The following is a 16,287-nucleotide window of genomic DNA, read 5'->3' on the forward strand; positions in this document are numbered from 1 at the left end:
TGACATAGTAATTCTGTCATAGACAGCAAAGGACTTGGAAAAGCAGCTGAATGGAATGGACAGTGTTTTGAAAAGAGGATATAAGATGAACATCAACAAAATCAAAACAAGGAAAATGGAATGTAGTCAAATTACATCAAGTGATGCTAAGGGAATCAGATTAGGAAACAAGACACAAAGTACTAGGCGAGTTTTGCTATTTGGGCAGCAAAATAACTGATGATGGCCGAAGTAGAGAGAATATAAAATATAGACTGGCAATGGTAAGGGAAGTGTTTCTGAAGAAAAGATATTTGTTAACTTCAAATACAGATGTAAGTCTTAGAAAGTCTTTTCTGAAGGTATTTGTCTGGAGTGTGGCCTTGTAGGGAAGTGAGACACGGGCAATAAACAGTTTAGATAGAGAGAGAATAGAAGCTTTCTAAATGTGAAACTACAGAAGAACGCTGAAGATTAGATGGGTCCAAGAGTGCTGAAGATTAGATAGGTCCATCATGTAACTAATGAGTAAATACTGAATATAACTGGGGTGATAAATTTGTGGCACAGCTTGACCAAAAGAAGGGACCAGTTGACAGGACATATTCTGAGACCTAAAGGGATCACAAATTTAGTACGTGAGAGAAGTATGGGACATAAAAATCATAGTGGGAATACAGATTTGAATACAGTCAGCAGATTCAGAAAGATATAGGTTGCAGTATTTATTTGGAGATGCAAGGCTCTCACAAAACAGAGTAGCATGGAGAGGGGTCATCAAACCAATCTTCAAACTGAAAACCACAACAACAGTAAGAGCCCCTCTCTAAGGTTACTGATAAAATCAAGTCTGTGATTTCAAAGGCAAAAGAGAATTTTCATTCATAATGCTGAAAACATTAGGAGGAATTAGCCAATTAAAACACTGGGGTGGGGGAGTGAGGTTTACGGACAATTCAAATTGAATAGCTGATCTTATCTAGGAATCTGTAGCTCCTTCTATTTTTAATTTCAGTGGAGAATGGAAAATCCCCTAAAATTGCTCCACCTTAGGTGACAATCCAAAGAGGAATTCGCCATTTCATCATGAAATGCATCTGAACCTAAGGTGCTAGAACAGTCCAGACATCTAAGGCAGAGTTTAAACGTGCTTGGAATCCCTCAAAACTTAAATTTAAAAAGAGACAGTTTATAGTTACCGGTACTTAAAACATCAACTCCTTACTGAAGACCAGTGAATAGAAAGCATATGAATGTATTGATACATTTTCAATTTGTCACAGTTTCTTGTTATATATCTACCTCATTTTGAATGTCCCAGAATGATTAGCATGGTTATCATTATTGTTCCTTTCTGAAGGAATGTGATTTGTTGTAGTGATAGAAGTATTTGGTGGAAGGTCAGACAAAAAAGAAAATGGTATGACTCTAAGGCAGCTCAGGTACACTTCTAGACTGCTGCCTTAACTGGTTGCAATAATGTGCCTGTTTGATGGTTGGTATTCTTGTATGGTATTCAAAAGGTTCATGAAACTGAACAATTTCTCAAAAACACTTGAGAATGTTTCTTACTAGAGCAGCATTTATTACATCGATCTATGTACTACTATCATACAATAGTTTGAAAGAATAGTTGACCATGCACAGGACATTTGTACCCAGGTAGAATAGTACATAATGAGAGGGAACCTCCATGGTATACAGTCACTGTGAACAAACTTCTAAAGAAACAGAAATCACTGCATAATAGTTGTAAAACAAAGCATAGGGTTATAGATAGAAAGATGCTGAATGAAACAAGTCTGGCTGTCGAGACAAGGATGCATGATGCCGTCATGACCACCATAGCAGAGTATATTCAATGATATTTTACAAAACACGAAGAAATTCTGGTTTTATTAAAGTTAGTGTCCAGTCCCTGCAGAATGATATAGGAACTGAAATTGAGAGTAGCAAAGCAAAAGCTGAAATGCTAACTCCTTTCTCAAATGTTCCTTCACAAACCAAATGCAACATAATTGCCCCAATTTAATCCTAGAACCTCTGAAAAGCTGCATAAAGTAAGTATTAGTGTCAGCAGTGTTGAAGTCCCTCTTCTAACTATCATAGATCCCTTGAACGAAAAACCGCACTCTGTTCTCGGGAGGAAAGAACAGGTGACACTCATCTACAAGAAGTGCAGTAGAAGTGGTCCACAGAACTATTACCTCTAAATAAAATAACCAAAGAATTCCCCACTGTCAAATCTAATCCTGAAACTGGAGTTGAACACCAGTGAAATACTTAATTCAGATTAGAACAGATATATAACAAGGATAGACTAGACACCAGGTTCTAAATTCATGAATAACTTTCACGAAATCTAGCCCTTTTCCTAGACTTCTTCAGATCTTTTCTTTCACCCCTCTTTCTTCCCCTTCAACCCTTCTGCCTGAAGGAGGAGCCACTGGCTCCAAAAGCTTGCTTAATTGCAACCTTCTTTTATGTGTGTGTTCTGCCGCTGCTTGGTGAGTAGATTTTTTTATCTATCCAATTTAATTTTCTGTCAAAAATTGATCGTTTGTGTTGTTGAATTAGCAAAATATGCAACACAGAAATATGATATGAATGACTTAAAATATTTTCAGAACAAGGTGCATATGAGATGTGTATAAACACCATTACATCACTTTAGTGAACCAGAAAACCTATGTACCAGTGAATCCTTAGTATTGAATCATAACTTGGATGAACTATAAATAAGAGAAAAGAATGAAAAAAAATTGGTTTCAATTAAAAGTACAAAAGCCTAGAAAGTAAAAGTGAGAAAACATTTTAAAACATAGACACTAAAATAAGAAAAGTCATACCATAATTTTACATTTATACAGAGTGGACAACAACAGTCTAAGAAAAAAGCAGTAAGAGAACAAATGTCCAATTGTCTATGGAAAGAAGAAAGTAAGAAAGTGAAGAATAACTGAAATCAGAAAGAACTGAAATATGATTCTGCTCTTTACCTGCCCATGAAATTTTAATGAATAAATTCGTAATTTGTGAAAGTAATGATTTGTAACCTGTAAGAGTGCAGATGCCATATTCTCGCCTTCCATTATATCATAGAGCCTTGGAAAGGTCAAGCCAAGTTTCTGACCACGATAGAACCCCAGCTTGTGTGGTTTATAGCCAGGCAAGCGAGTAACTCCTTCCCACGTCTCTTCTGTTGGTGTGCCAAGCACCTGCACAAAAAGAAGCATACAAATGTAATGGCTATGAAAAACAATTTCCGTAAGAAAATTTCATCTCCATAATCTACTCCATCAGTTCCAGGACTGATGAAGTATTGTCACACACTCTTAACAGTTGCTGGAACATAATTCAAAGCAATGATATGAAATGAAATGAAATGCCTGCAAGTGTTCCACAGAGATATTTAATACTATTTGTGTTCTGATTAGTAACAGTTTGCAGTCTTCATTACATGTCTGTTCAAATACAGCATGCAACTGTTAAACACTTTAGTGCCACTGAAAATGAATGTCAAAACATTCCTTCACCTGATTACTTGCAGGAGATTCTCACTGCCCATCTTGCATTACATTTCACTCACAGGACCATTCCCAATAATACAAACTTCTTTACAGTTAAGATCAGTGAACCACAGCCCTAAACAGACCCCGACTTGATCATCTTAGATTGATATAAAGGCTCCTCCATTATGGCCATGAATCATATCAGCTAGCAGATGGTCTCTCTCAATGGTCATGCCTCTTCCACCAGCATGCCTTGCCACAGCAATGAAATACCAAATGCTCAACAGAATCTCAAAAACCTCCACCCCCTCAACCCTCCCTGCAATTCCCTCTAGCTTCAATACGAAGCCCAAAATTCACAAACCTAGCCTACCTGTATGCTTCTATGTAACTGGTTACTGTGCTCCCACAGAAAAGATCTCTGTCCCAGTTTACCAACTTTCCCAACCGTTGCCTGTAGCATAAGGCCCTGTAGCAAGAAAACCATGAACTTTCTTCATTGACTCAACACAATCAGCATAGTTCCTAGCCCATTACCAACCACCTCCCTGACTGTCACCACTGACATCACCAAACTGAACTTCAGCATCTTCAACACTCAGAGCCATGTTGCATCAACCATTATCCTTACAAAATACTACCAATATGAAACCCACTACCTCATTCCATATTCAGATGATCAACTATGTCCTTCATGACAGCTACTTTCTTGGAAATACATTCTAATAAAACCATGGCATAGTCACGGCAGTCACATGGTGTCCTATTAAGCCAATTTTTTGATAGGCCATCTAGATGGATGATTCTTAACTGTCTAAGAATCTAGAGCATTATTATGAAAAAGAAAGTTGCCACTCACCATATAGCGGAGATGCTGAGTCGCAGATAGGCATAACAAAAAGACTGTCAGAAATAAGCTTTCAGGCAGCAGGGCTTTTGGCAGAAACACACACACACACACACACACACACACACACACACACACCGAAGTGTACATTTGTAAATGCAACTCGCACACGACTGCAGTCTCTGGGATCTGAAGCCACACTGCAAGCAGCAGCACCAGTGCATGATGGGAGTGGTGTCTGGGTGGGAGTAAGGAGGAGGCTGGGGCAGGGAGGAGGGAGGGTAGCAGGGTAGGGGTGGGGGACAGTGAGGTGCTGCTGGGGATGCGCAGGGATGAGGTGGTGAGAGAGCTGGTGAGAGGTGGGGGGGGGGGGGGGGGGGAGGTGGGTAGCGAAAAAGGAGAGAGATAAAAAGATTGGGTGTGATGATGGAATGAGGACTGTGTAGTGCTGGAATGGGAACAGGGAAGGGGCTGGATGGATTAAGCCGATGAAAAATGAAGGTTGGGGCCAGGAGGGTTTCCGGAATGTAGGATGTATTGCAGGAAATGATCCCACCTGCGCAATTCAGAAAAGCTGGTATTGGTGGGAAGGATCCACATGGCACAGGCTGTGAAGTTGTCTGTCGTGTATTTTTTTATGAAGGCATTGCTGGCCAAAAGCTTATTAGTGGCAGTCTTTTTGTTATGCCCATCTGAAACTCGGTGTCTGCACTATATGTTGAGTGGCAACTTTCCTTTTCATAATACTGTTATGTACCATCCTGTAATCTCCATCATTACCAGGGGTCATCATATATCTCTTGTGCTTGTTGAGGGCAATTCTCTGCTCAGTGGTATAGGGACGAGATTCTGCAACCAATAATGGGACTGTATTGGCAACATTTTGTGATAATTCTGTCTTGATGGATGATAATTCATGTAATTATCATGCTGTTCTCCAAAACATGTTCCTTCAGCATGCTAGGATCACTAGAATGGAGTTGCTTCCTTTGCCATGGACATCAAACTGTGTGAGAAGCTGAAATGAGTTGTTTTTGGATGTTGGCAACAACCATGTACTTTGTGTCTCTTATGCAGAATCACCATTTAAGAGTGAGACAATTTAGATCTCATTGATGGTGCACCACAACCAAATTAAGCCTGCATCTCAGCAAGGAGACATTCCATCACATACTGATACCATTCTGGAGTACTGTGAAAAAGACAATTTTACCACTAGACTATTTTTATTGTATTTCTTTATCTTGTGATTTGGACACAGTGAAAATGAATATTACACATGCCTCAGAGACAATTTTTGTTTTCTGTGCCATGAATTTTAAAATAAAGGGGTGATGCCAAACTTTTGCTGATGTGTGTACATTGTGATTTCCACTACCTTTAACAATGCTCTGAATTGAATAAGTTCCTTCCCATATTCATTTGCACCACTTCTGATGTGATACATCACAGGTCACCAAATCTATATAATGAACATGGTCCACAATAATTTTTTTCTCTGAAACTGAGAATGCGGAGACTTGAAACTTCTTGGTAGACTAAAACCATGTGCCACATCAGTACACAAACTCAGGAACCTTTGCCTTTTGCAGGCAATGCTCTTACTGCCTGAGCATCAAGACAATCCATGACCACCCTTGGGTTATTTGGGGGGGAAGAGACCCAACAGCTAGGTCATCAGTCTCATTGGATTAGGGAAGGATGGGGAAGGAAATCAGCCATGCCCTTTCAAAGGAACCATCCCGGCATTTGCCTGGAGCGATTTAGGGAAATCACGGAACACCTAAATCCGGATGGTCAGACGCGGGATCGAACCGTCATTCTCTCGAATGTGAGTCTAGTGTGGTAACCACTGCGCCACCTCACTCGGTGACCCACCCTCACAGCTTTATTTCCACCAGTATATCTTTCCTACTTCCCAGATTCCACAGTTCTCTGGAATAGTTTGTGGGAACAGTCCTCCTGAAAGAAAGAGTATAGCAGTTAAATGGCCTAGACACAGCCTAGGGGATTGTTTATAGAATGAATTTTCACTCTGTAGTAGTGTGTCCACTTTGAGAACATGTCATAGGTCATGCCTGGATACTCCGTCAGTATAGCATTTGACTGCAAAAGCGAAAGGTTCCAGTATTGTGTTTAGGTCTGGCACACAGTTTTAATCCGACAGGATGGTTCATCCTAGTACATCTTTATGTCATGCATACTCCCAGCCCCTTGCCATTCGGGTCATGCACTATCTGACCAAAAATTTTGAGATGGATTTTATTCCTGGCATATAAGTGATGGACATCAGAGCAGTAAATACAGTGGCAGTGTGAACTAACAACAGATGTTGTTGTTAGTTGTAAGTAGGCAGTGTTAAGTAGTGGATGTGGAACCATAGTGTGTCAATGTTGTTGTTGTTTCTGTTATTTTTTTGTATGGGGCACTGATCAGTGCCCTTAATTAAACTGCCTGGGCAAGCTATCCATTCAGAGCACACTGACCTCCACTTCCCATCACTTTAAGGTTGAAGCCACGTTACACTGGTGTCGATATCAGCGAGGCTGGTGGGGAGATCTCCAGCCAAAGTGTGTGTGTGTGTGTGTGTGTGTGTGTGTGTGTGTGTGTGTGTGTGTGTGTGTGTCTATATATATATATATATATATATATATATATATATACACACAACCAAAACATACTGAATTGAAAATGGCACACTACAAACTTCACAAAGTAGTGGATCCTCGTGTCGGAGGAGGAAACTGTGCATTAGTGGGTAATGTCCTATGCCCAGTTTGGTGTGGTTCACTTTAATTCCAGTACACCTGCATGGTCGATTTACGTGATGGCAGTTTGTTGTCCATCAGTTCCAACCATTTGGTTTTCAAATGATGCATGGCTCTTCTTTGAACAAGAAGACAATAGTGCCAGTGGACAGCACATCAATGCACAACAACATCTCTACATGCTGCTTTGTCAGCTGCACCATTTCCCTGTATCCCGATACACCAAGGTACCCAGCAAAAGACCATCTCCTTGCCTCTGTGTTGTATCAACTGTGAAGTGTCATTTATGATCTGAATCAACTGGTCTACTGGATACATTTGGTGGACAGTGTGGAACTAGTCAGAACAGACGAGAAACTTCATACTTAACTTCACACTTAACTTCATACTGCGATGCCTCTGAATCCACTCCAGTGCCATTCTAATGTCTGTATCAGAATTTGTAAAGTATTCCACAAGGCATAGTATGAAAACCGTACAACAGAAAACAGCTTCCCTTGCTGGATGCCATCCATATACAAAATGATAAAACTGCGGCACATACTTTAAGGAAACAGGTTTGTAAAAACATGATGCGGAACAAGAGTTTTCTTGTACTGTATGAATCAAACTCACTTTTGCCCTCTGAAGATGCTATGCAGGCAATTTGTTCTTTCCCTGGCTGCATATTTGGAGCAACGAGCCAGTCAGTAGCACAAATCCCAAATGGCTTGGTCACATGGGGTTAATTCCTGAACAGCCACTCAAAGTTGGGATGAACTGCCACTCTAAATGTCAATGAGACAATTCTAAGATTTTAAGGGCCTGTTGAGCTAGGAAAAGGCACTCCTCAATATGAAACAGCGGATCTGCAGGTTCTGCACACAGACTTTGAACTGTGCTGGTCTGATAGGCTCCAGTTGATATCCAAATCCTCTCATGGTGGAAAGTATCTAACACCTTGAGAGAAGTAGTGTGTGCTGAGCAATGAACTATCTGAGAAATGACCTAGGTGAGATTCTGTCAGCTCCCCAAGCCTTTCTGCTGAGGCATTTCAAAATATTCATTAAGTTTATGCTCTTTGTCCACAGGTCTTTCAGGTGCAGGAGCCAAGTTAATTTGGTGTCAAATAGTAAGACAGCAATTGCACATTGTTCTTAATATTTAAAATATTGTTCACCATTGTGAGCTTTAATTGGTTAAAACTTCAATGAGCACAGTTAAAACTGAAAAGGAGTCTTGTGTAGTGATAAACTAAAACCAGTTTTACTTGGCCAAGCTTCAAGCCTCCCGATGGTCAATCGTAGTTGGCTCATTGTATCTTAAGATTAGAGCAAGAGGAGAAGATTGCAAAGTCATCCACAAATGAAGATCATTTAAATGGGCTCTTGACTGCAGAAGAGATGCCACTGATAGCAGTTGTAAACAATGTGACACTGAGTACACTGCCTTGGAAGACACCCACTCTCCTCAATAAAGCAGCCACACAGTTCATCACCAACATGATAGATAACTCTCAAGGAAGGATTGGATAAGAAGAGGCAGGTATACAGGTAGTTCCCATTCATGAAGTTTGTGCTGGATGCTGTACCTACAAGTGGTATCTTTTGCTTTCTGAAGACCAAAAAACATATTGGCCAAATGGTTTCCGCATAATAAAGACTCCTGTATCACCTCTCCAGTAGAATTATTTTGTCAAGGGCATAATGATAGCACTTGAAACCACACTGGGAATGGTAGAGGTGACCTCAGGATTCGAGGAGCCAGACAAGGCGGCAGTTGACCATGCCCTTAAAAGTCCTACTCATGAAACTGGTAAGAGGTACACTCTAGTACGGCACGATCCTTGCTTGATTATTAATAATACCTCTTTCTGAAAGGCTGGGAGTACTGTCCATCAAACCACATCTGATTGAAACAAAACAGAAGCTTGCCTTTGGCTTCAGAGCACAGAAGACTGAGCATGGCATAATGAATCTGATCCAGCCCTGTATACGGTCTGGCTGCAGACAGAGCAGAATTCAGCTCTCACATGGGGAATGAAAGATTGCAGACCACATCACTACACGAGATGATGTGGAGCATCCTCCTCTCCAGTCCTGTAGAAAATCTGCACCTCAACTGTTTGAATGAGGCATTGACAGTACAAAAGAGTTCAATTAAAGCCCAAGTCATGTCATCTTGTGTCAACAAGGCCAGAAGAGGTGGTTTCTCATCTTTGACTGAACACCACCTTACTTATGTCCAAACTCTATCAGTTAAAGTGGACTGATTAACGAAAGTTGTGAATTCCTTCCAGGAGTTTCTCTTCTGTTCTTTTATCACTCACTTTGCTTGCACTCTCAAAGAGCCGAAGACATGAAGATTTTCTTAGTTGCAGGTGTCTAAATTTCCGCAAAGTGTGTGCCTGGCTCAGATTGTCAAGTGACATTCTTTGTCCCATCAGGAAACAGGCCATCATCTGAGGTGGTTGCTAGATGGGGAATTGGAATCAGCAGCAGCATGGTTGGCCACAGAGATAATATGGTCCACCATCTCCTGGGTTCATTCCATTCATTCAAAGATGGCCTGCTGACTGTACTGCAACAAATTTGCCTGAAGCATCCACTTTGCAGTCTCCTGTCGACTGCCGTCTGAATCAGCAGGTGGGTTCACACGAGACAGTGGTCACTGGAATGCAAATTTGTGGCCACTTCCCACTGAAATGAGTCACCAATAGTTGGGGAGAAAAAATGAAGGTAAGTGGTTGAAAAATATCCTGTAGCTGTAGAGAAGTGTGTCATCTGACTAGATTTCAAAAGGCAGATACACACTAAATGGACAAGGCTCTCAATAATTTGACTCCTGGGCATGTGGTAACTGAGCCCCACAGCATATTGTGAGCATTGAAGCCCTCAATAATGAGGTACGGGCAGGGGAGTTTCCAAAAGAGGTCTGTCGGTGCCTCAGATCCTAGAAGCTTAGCTACTTGGTGTGACTTGGCAGTTTCAACAAGAGTTATTCTGTTATGGAGTTATTAAATACTTTAAGGACCCACAAATATCCAAGAATGCTTAAGGACCCACCAATATCCAAGAATGCTTTAAAATATAGAAAGGGGAGACCTTCCCTAATGTTCCCTCTGTTCTCTCAATAACAATGAAAATGTTACAGCAGACTCGTGCCCTGTTTCTGTAATTCTGAGACTACTACTAGGGTGGACTGACCTTTCAAGCTCTCTTTGTTGGGTAGGTGTCAATACTACCTGATGGTACACACATCCTGTCAGGAGCAGATCTGAGTTGAGATATCTCCATTGGAATCCCAAAGCCGCTAGGCCCCAGACGTTGCCCGCTAGAGGCTGTGTTACTTTTCTGTTGAAAATCGTCATGGGAGACGAGACTTAGCATTGTCAATATGAACCTACCACAAAATTACGAAGTGCAGAAATTCACATGAAGGGTCAATGCTTTGTTGATGTAACCAACATTCAAACCAAAGTGATAAGCGAGTTCTATAACATCCCAATGGAGGACTTTTCTGAGTTTCTCATGGTTGTGCGAATTTTTTATTACTCCAGTTTCACAACTTTTTGAGCTTATGGGGTATCCCACAAGGGCATGCTAGATGTAAGACCTGCCTCCATACACTTACCTAGCACATCCTATTCTAGTTGTGTGACAGGTATGTAATATCCATCACAGGCAGTGCCTTGTGTGGAAGTGGGCATGTCATATAATCATTGTTGTACCCTTGCACAGCTCTTTACATAGGTATCATCACTCAGATGAATGGTGGCAATCAAACTGCAATGAAGAGTTTTACTGAATACCCAATGGCAGGAAATGGCACTGAGCATAACTTTTTTTACTTCAGTGGCTGCTTCACTACTCATTTGATCTGTATCTTTATCTTTACTGTGGTATACTTATAGGATACAGTTCTTGAAGAACATCATTTGTAGGAAAAAATATATTTACCATAAAAAGAAGATTAGACACTGACCTTGAAAATTTTATCCAGCTGGTCATACGTATCCCGAACTCCCGGGAACGTAGGTACACCTGTGATCATTTCAACAAATATACATCCAACACCCCACATATCTAATGAGGTGGAATACTCTGTACTGCCAAGCAACACATCTGGTGGGCGATACCACAGAGTGACTACTTCATGGGAGTAGGTGTGTGAGGGCACTGATTTTGCACGGGCAAGGCCTGTAACAGAAATGTTTATTATGCATATGAATATATTTGATAAAAACTAACACGGTAAAAAACTGGAAATTATACAATGGACCATAAGAGATTCTGGTATGGGAAGTGGAGGCTACTGGTAGTTATCACTGACTGACTTCTTCCTTTGTCTGAAGGTGTTTCTGTAGCTACTTTGGAACAACTAAAGATTGTTATTCACACCCACAGCCACGAAAAAAAGCAAGTGTAAAACATTAGTATTAGATCTCTAAACTTTATATTTCAAATTGCCACACATTTTTTTGCGAATTTCTGTCCTGATTTTGTACTGAAATTAAATTTTGTTACTATTGGTGACATTTAGTTTTGTACCTACAGTCGCACTCAAAGAGATCAAGCACTAAAATAACCACACTTGCCAATTGCTCGTGATGTGTGGTCACCCCGTATGGGGAATGGGAGAGTGGGTGCCACTGCCCGTAGGACAAGGACTATCCAGAAAATAACATGGATTTTCACGTAACATGAGAAATAGCGGAAGGAATGGGACAGCTGTTGCATCGACTCGTTCACTACGTCAGTGTTCTTAGAGTGCAATAGTGAGAAAGACACATTTCTTCTCATTTACCTACAATAACCATCAAAAATAAAAACTGTACCTGAAAAACTCTAACCCTGAAATTCACTCCATGTAATGCAATGCAACTTTAAGTGCAGGAAAAAAAAAAAATCTCAAATCTTTTGGCTTTCATCACAGAATTTGGGCTGTATGTGGGTCAAAGGTAACAAGTGAAGGGGCTGTGCATCAATGATTGCGTTTAAGAGTGAAAGGCAAATTTCATGATGAAAACAGATGCGGCCGTCTGTTAGTTGTCAGTGAGATGCGGCCGTCTGTTAGTTGTCAGTGAGATGCGGCCGTCTGTGTGTTGTCAGTGAGATGCGGCCGTCTGTGTGTTGTCAGTGAGATGCGGCCGTCTGTGTGTTGTCAGTGAGATGCGGCCGTCTGTGTGTTGTCAGTGAGATGCGGCCGTCTGTGTGTTGTCAGTGAGATGCGGCCGTCTGTGTGTTGTCAGTGAGATGCGGCCGTCTGTGTGTTGTCAGTGAGATGCGGCCGTCTGTGTGTTGTCAGTGAGATGCGGCCGTCTGTGTGTTGTCAGTGAGATGCGGCCGTCTGTGTGTTGTCAGTGAGATGCGGCCGTCTGTGTGTTGTCAGTGAGATGCGGCCGTCTGTGTGTTGTCAGTGAGATGCGGCCGTCTGTGTGTTGTCAGTGAGATGCGGCCGTCTGTGTGTTGTCAGTGAGATGCGGCCGTCTGTGTGTTGTCAGTGAGATGCGGCCGTCTGTGTGTTGTCAGTGAGATGCGGCCGTCTGTGTGTTGTCAGTGAGATGCGGCCGTCTGTGTGTTGTCAGTGAGATGCGGCCGTCTGTGTGTTGTCAGTGAGATGCGGCCGTCTGTGTGTTGTCAGTGAGATGCGGCCGTCTGTGTGTTGTCAGTGAGATGCGGCCGTCTGTGTGCTGTCAGTGAGATGCGGCCGTCTGTGTGCTGTCAGTGAGATGCGGCCGTCTGTGTGCTGTCAGTGAGATGCGGCCGTCTGTGTGCTGTCAGTGAGATGCGGCCGTCTGTGTGCTGTCAGTGAGATGCGGCCGTCTGTGTGCTGTCAGTGAGATGCGGCCGTCTGTGTGCTGTCAGTGAGATGCGGCCGTCTGTGTGCTGTCAGTGAGATGCGGCCGTCTGTGTGCTGTCAGTGAGATGCGGCCGTCTGTGTGCTGTCAGTGAGATGCGGCCGTCTGTGTGCTGTCAGTGAGATGCGGCCGTCTGTGTGCTGTCAGTGAGATGCGGCCGTCTGTGTGCTGTCAGTGAGATGCGGCCGTCTGTGTGCTGTCAGTGAGATGCGGCCGTCTGTGTGCTGTCAGTGAGATGCGGCCGTCTGTGTGCTGTCAGTGAGATGCGGCCGTCTGTGTGCTGTCAGTGAGATGCGGCCGTCTGTGTGCTGTCAGTGAGATGCGGCCGTCTGTGTGCTGTCAGTGAGATGCGGCCGTCTGTGTGTTGTCAGTGAGAAGCGGCCGTCTGTGTGTTGTCAGTGAGACGCGGCCGTCTGTGTGTTGTCAGTGAGATGCGGCCGTCTGTGTGTTGTCAGTGAGATGCGGCCGTCTGTGTGTTGTCAGTGAGATGCGGCCGTCTGTGTGTTGTCAGTGAGATGCGGCCGTCTGTGTGTTTTCAGTGAGATGCGGCCGTCTGTGTGTTGTCAGTGACAAACATGACGAAAAATTTTGTGAGAACCAGCATTTAATGAGATCTCAATGTGACAACTTTCTGCTGATTTCTGCGCTTATGTTCTCCAGATGATCACGACTAAACAGTTACGGTAACATAAGGTCTGTGCTCAGTGGGTCCCACAATTTCTGAGAAAAACTAAATCCATTCTTTATCTGATTCTCTCTTATTTATTTATTCAGTTATCTACAATACAGAAATAGGAGGTTCACCAAATAGAATCGTTACTGGCAAAGAATTTCTGATATTAAACAGTGCAGTCAGTGATGACAAAACACCCTGCCTCACCCAACAAGAAAGCATATGAAGTTGTCACCATGCAATGTAACAACTATAATTTTTTAAATATTTTTTATGGTACAGGAATACGATGCAGGGGACAGAATATAAAGATAATGTTTGCGTAATTCATTTCAAACTCTTGTACCCAATTATAATTTCAGTTTCAAAGCATTCTTACACACAACAAATTAGTATCGTCCTGCCATCCATATCATAATTACCAACTACATAAATACAGTTTCATAGGAATGATACCTTAAACTATTTTTCTTCGGATGTATTAAAAGCAGTGAAATAACTGAAATTATTAAACAATGGAAAGTCACAGGATGGGATAGACCCATGGCTGTTCTACTTGCGACTGTAACCCAGTCAATCACAAAACATTTTTGGTTACAACAACGTAGTCACTGACAAATAATTTTGGTCCTTGCTAGTTCTAATGTGTATCATCAGTTATTCCTGTACTGACATTTAGGTAACAACAATATTAGAAGGGCAAATTGCTACTTACTACATAGAAGTGCCACAGTTCCAGACAGGCACAATTAAAAGACTGCCGAGTCTTCATACTTAGTTACATTCATTTTACGAGCATGTTCTAAACATTAAAACTGATATTTCCTGTTTTATAATCATAAGATGCACATTGCTGACATGGTTTCTTGTAATTGAAAGTTGCCAGAAAGGGCAATATATCATGTTGCATTTTGAAGACAGGAGTGAACAGGGAATGAGGCAGGCATGGGGACACTAATTTTATACAACAAATTTAATTTAGTTACAGTTTCCCAACAGCTTATTACTACATCTGCAATTTCTGCAGAAAATGGAGAACTGGAAGAGTTTAATGCGGAATATAAATTTCAGAAGTTCACAAGTGTTGCTATCATCTTTTATGGTATTTCCACGTTTTGCTTCTGACTTTATTTCAGTGTTTTGATCAGTTAAGTTCAACTTCTTAGAACTTCTAATGCAGTTTTCTTGGATTCTTTACTAGTTTTATAATGATAGAATACTTAAATATTACATTAGAAATAAGACAGTAAACATTTTCATACCAAAGTCGGCTAATTTGAGCTCTCCTATCTCACTGATGAGTAGATTTTGAGGTTTGACATCACGGTGCAGGACACGACGGCGATGGCAGTAAGCCAGGCCACGAAGTAGTTGAAAAAGGAACAGTCGCACATTACGTGGTTCCAGCCCACCGCTATGCTTCTCCATATACTGAGAGAGGTCAGTGTGCTGTGACAGAAAACAGCCATTTAATTTGCAAATTTCAGGAATATTAGTAGAATGAACAACAACTAAAATGATTTTTGTGCATTTAGAAACTACACTGTTACTTTTGTTGCAAAAACTCAATTACATTATCGTACCAACACAAACACAATACAGTTAAATATGATTCTGAAGATGGTAGTTGAAGGTGTATAATCCAGGCGAAACCACAGCCATTCCATTACTGAATATAAATAGTACAATAACAATAACTCAAGGATGGAAACCATTAACAAACCACAGGAAAGGCAACCATTCGTGACTAAGTAGCCTGTGTATGAAAATATACACATCAATCGAATATAGGTAGTCACCTTTCCTCGCTTATTTATTATAAAGATAGAGGAATACTTGAGAACAACCAGAGTTCGTGTTTCCCTTCACCAGTATTTGTCTTAGCAAAGTGCCACTCTGAGGATGGAAAAATAAAAACAATTATGCCACTTACCACATATTCAAAAACAAATGTAAGTGTCTCCCGCGTGTGCACAATATCGTGCAATGTTACTATATTGCAGTGCTTCAACTCCTTAAGCAGAGATGCCTCTCGTATGGCTGTGAAAGGGGCACCTTCCTGCTCTTGTAATCTGATCTCCTTTAAGGCCACAACTTGGTTCGTCAGGCTGAAAAATGAAAAAACACAAAGAAATCTTTATGAACAACAGTAATGACCAAATTGATGTTGGGGTTTATACATAGTTACATAACAGCATCATAGTGACAAAATATGATTTTATTAGTACTTAGAATTAAGTGTTAATATACCGTGGAAAAAGAATAAAATTGTAAAGTAGTAAGAAATTATACAGTGACAAAGTATATCAAAAAGATATTCTCACAACTTACTTGCTGTAACCTTTGAAGACAGTCGCATATGATCCCTCTCCCAGCTGTTCCAGTTTAATATACGCCTCTGACTTGCCAAAAGGCGAATCACCCTGCAATGGACAATCACTGATTTGAGTATAGAGTGAAGATTACATCACATATTTGCTACATTAAATGTAAGAGCAGAATAAAACACAGTAAAAACCGATGCATTTAAACTCCTGCGTATGCATGGTAAATGTAAACTAAGTACTCTGAGGTCATGTTGTCAGCTACTGAATCTGCTTGCAATCACACTGAAAGGGGACCAATGCAAATGAACTACTGCTGCCAATACTCTGAGCAATATTGCAACC

The 16,287-nt window shown here is 41.4% G+C and overlaps 1 protein-coding gene across 3 annotated transcripts in view; it reads right to left on the bottom strand.

Annotated features, from left to right (window-relative positions):
• LOC126475226 (cyclin-dependent kinase 14) overlaps positions 1-16,287 on the bottom strand; it is a 182,277-nt gene that overhangs the window by 20,249 nt on the left and 145,741 nt on the right. For all 3 annotated transcript variants that reach the window (XM_050102902.1, XM_050102901.1, XM_050102900.1), the window contains 5 exons: positions 15,950-16,041; positions 15,552-15,726; positions 14,881-15,067; positions 11,070-11,284; positions 3,036-3,197 (listed from right to left, as the gene is read on the bottom strand). In XM_050102902.1, coding sequence (XP_049958859.1) covers positions 3,036-3,197; positions 11,070-11,284; positions 14,881-15,067; positions 15,552-15,726; positions 15,950-16,041 — 831 coding nt within the window. The remainder of the gene's footprint in view (positions 1-3,035; positions 3,198-11,069; positions 11,285-14,880; positions 15,068-15,551; positions 15,727-15,949; positions 16,042-16,287) is intronic.

Source organism: Schistocerca serialis, chromosome 4, assembly GCF_023864345.2.
Source record: "Schistocerca serialis cubense isolate TAMUIC-IGC-003099 chromosome 4, iqSchSeri2.2, whole genome shotgun sequence".
Taxonomy (NCBI): Eukaryota; Metazoa; Arthropoda; class Insecta; order Orthoptera; family Acrididae; genus Schistocerca; species Schistocerca serialis.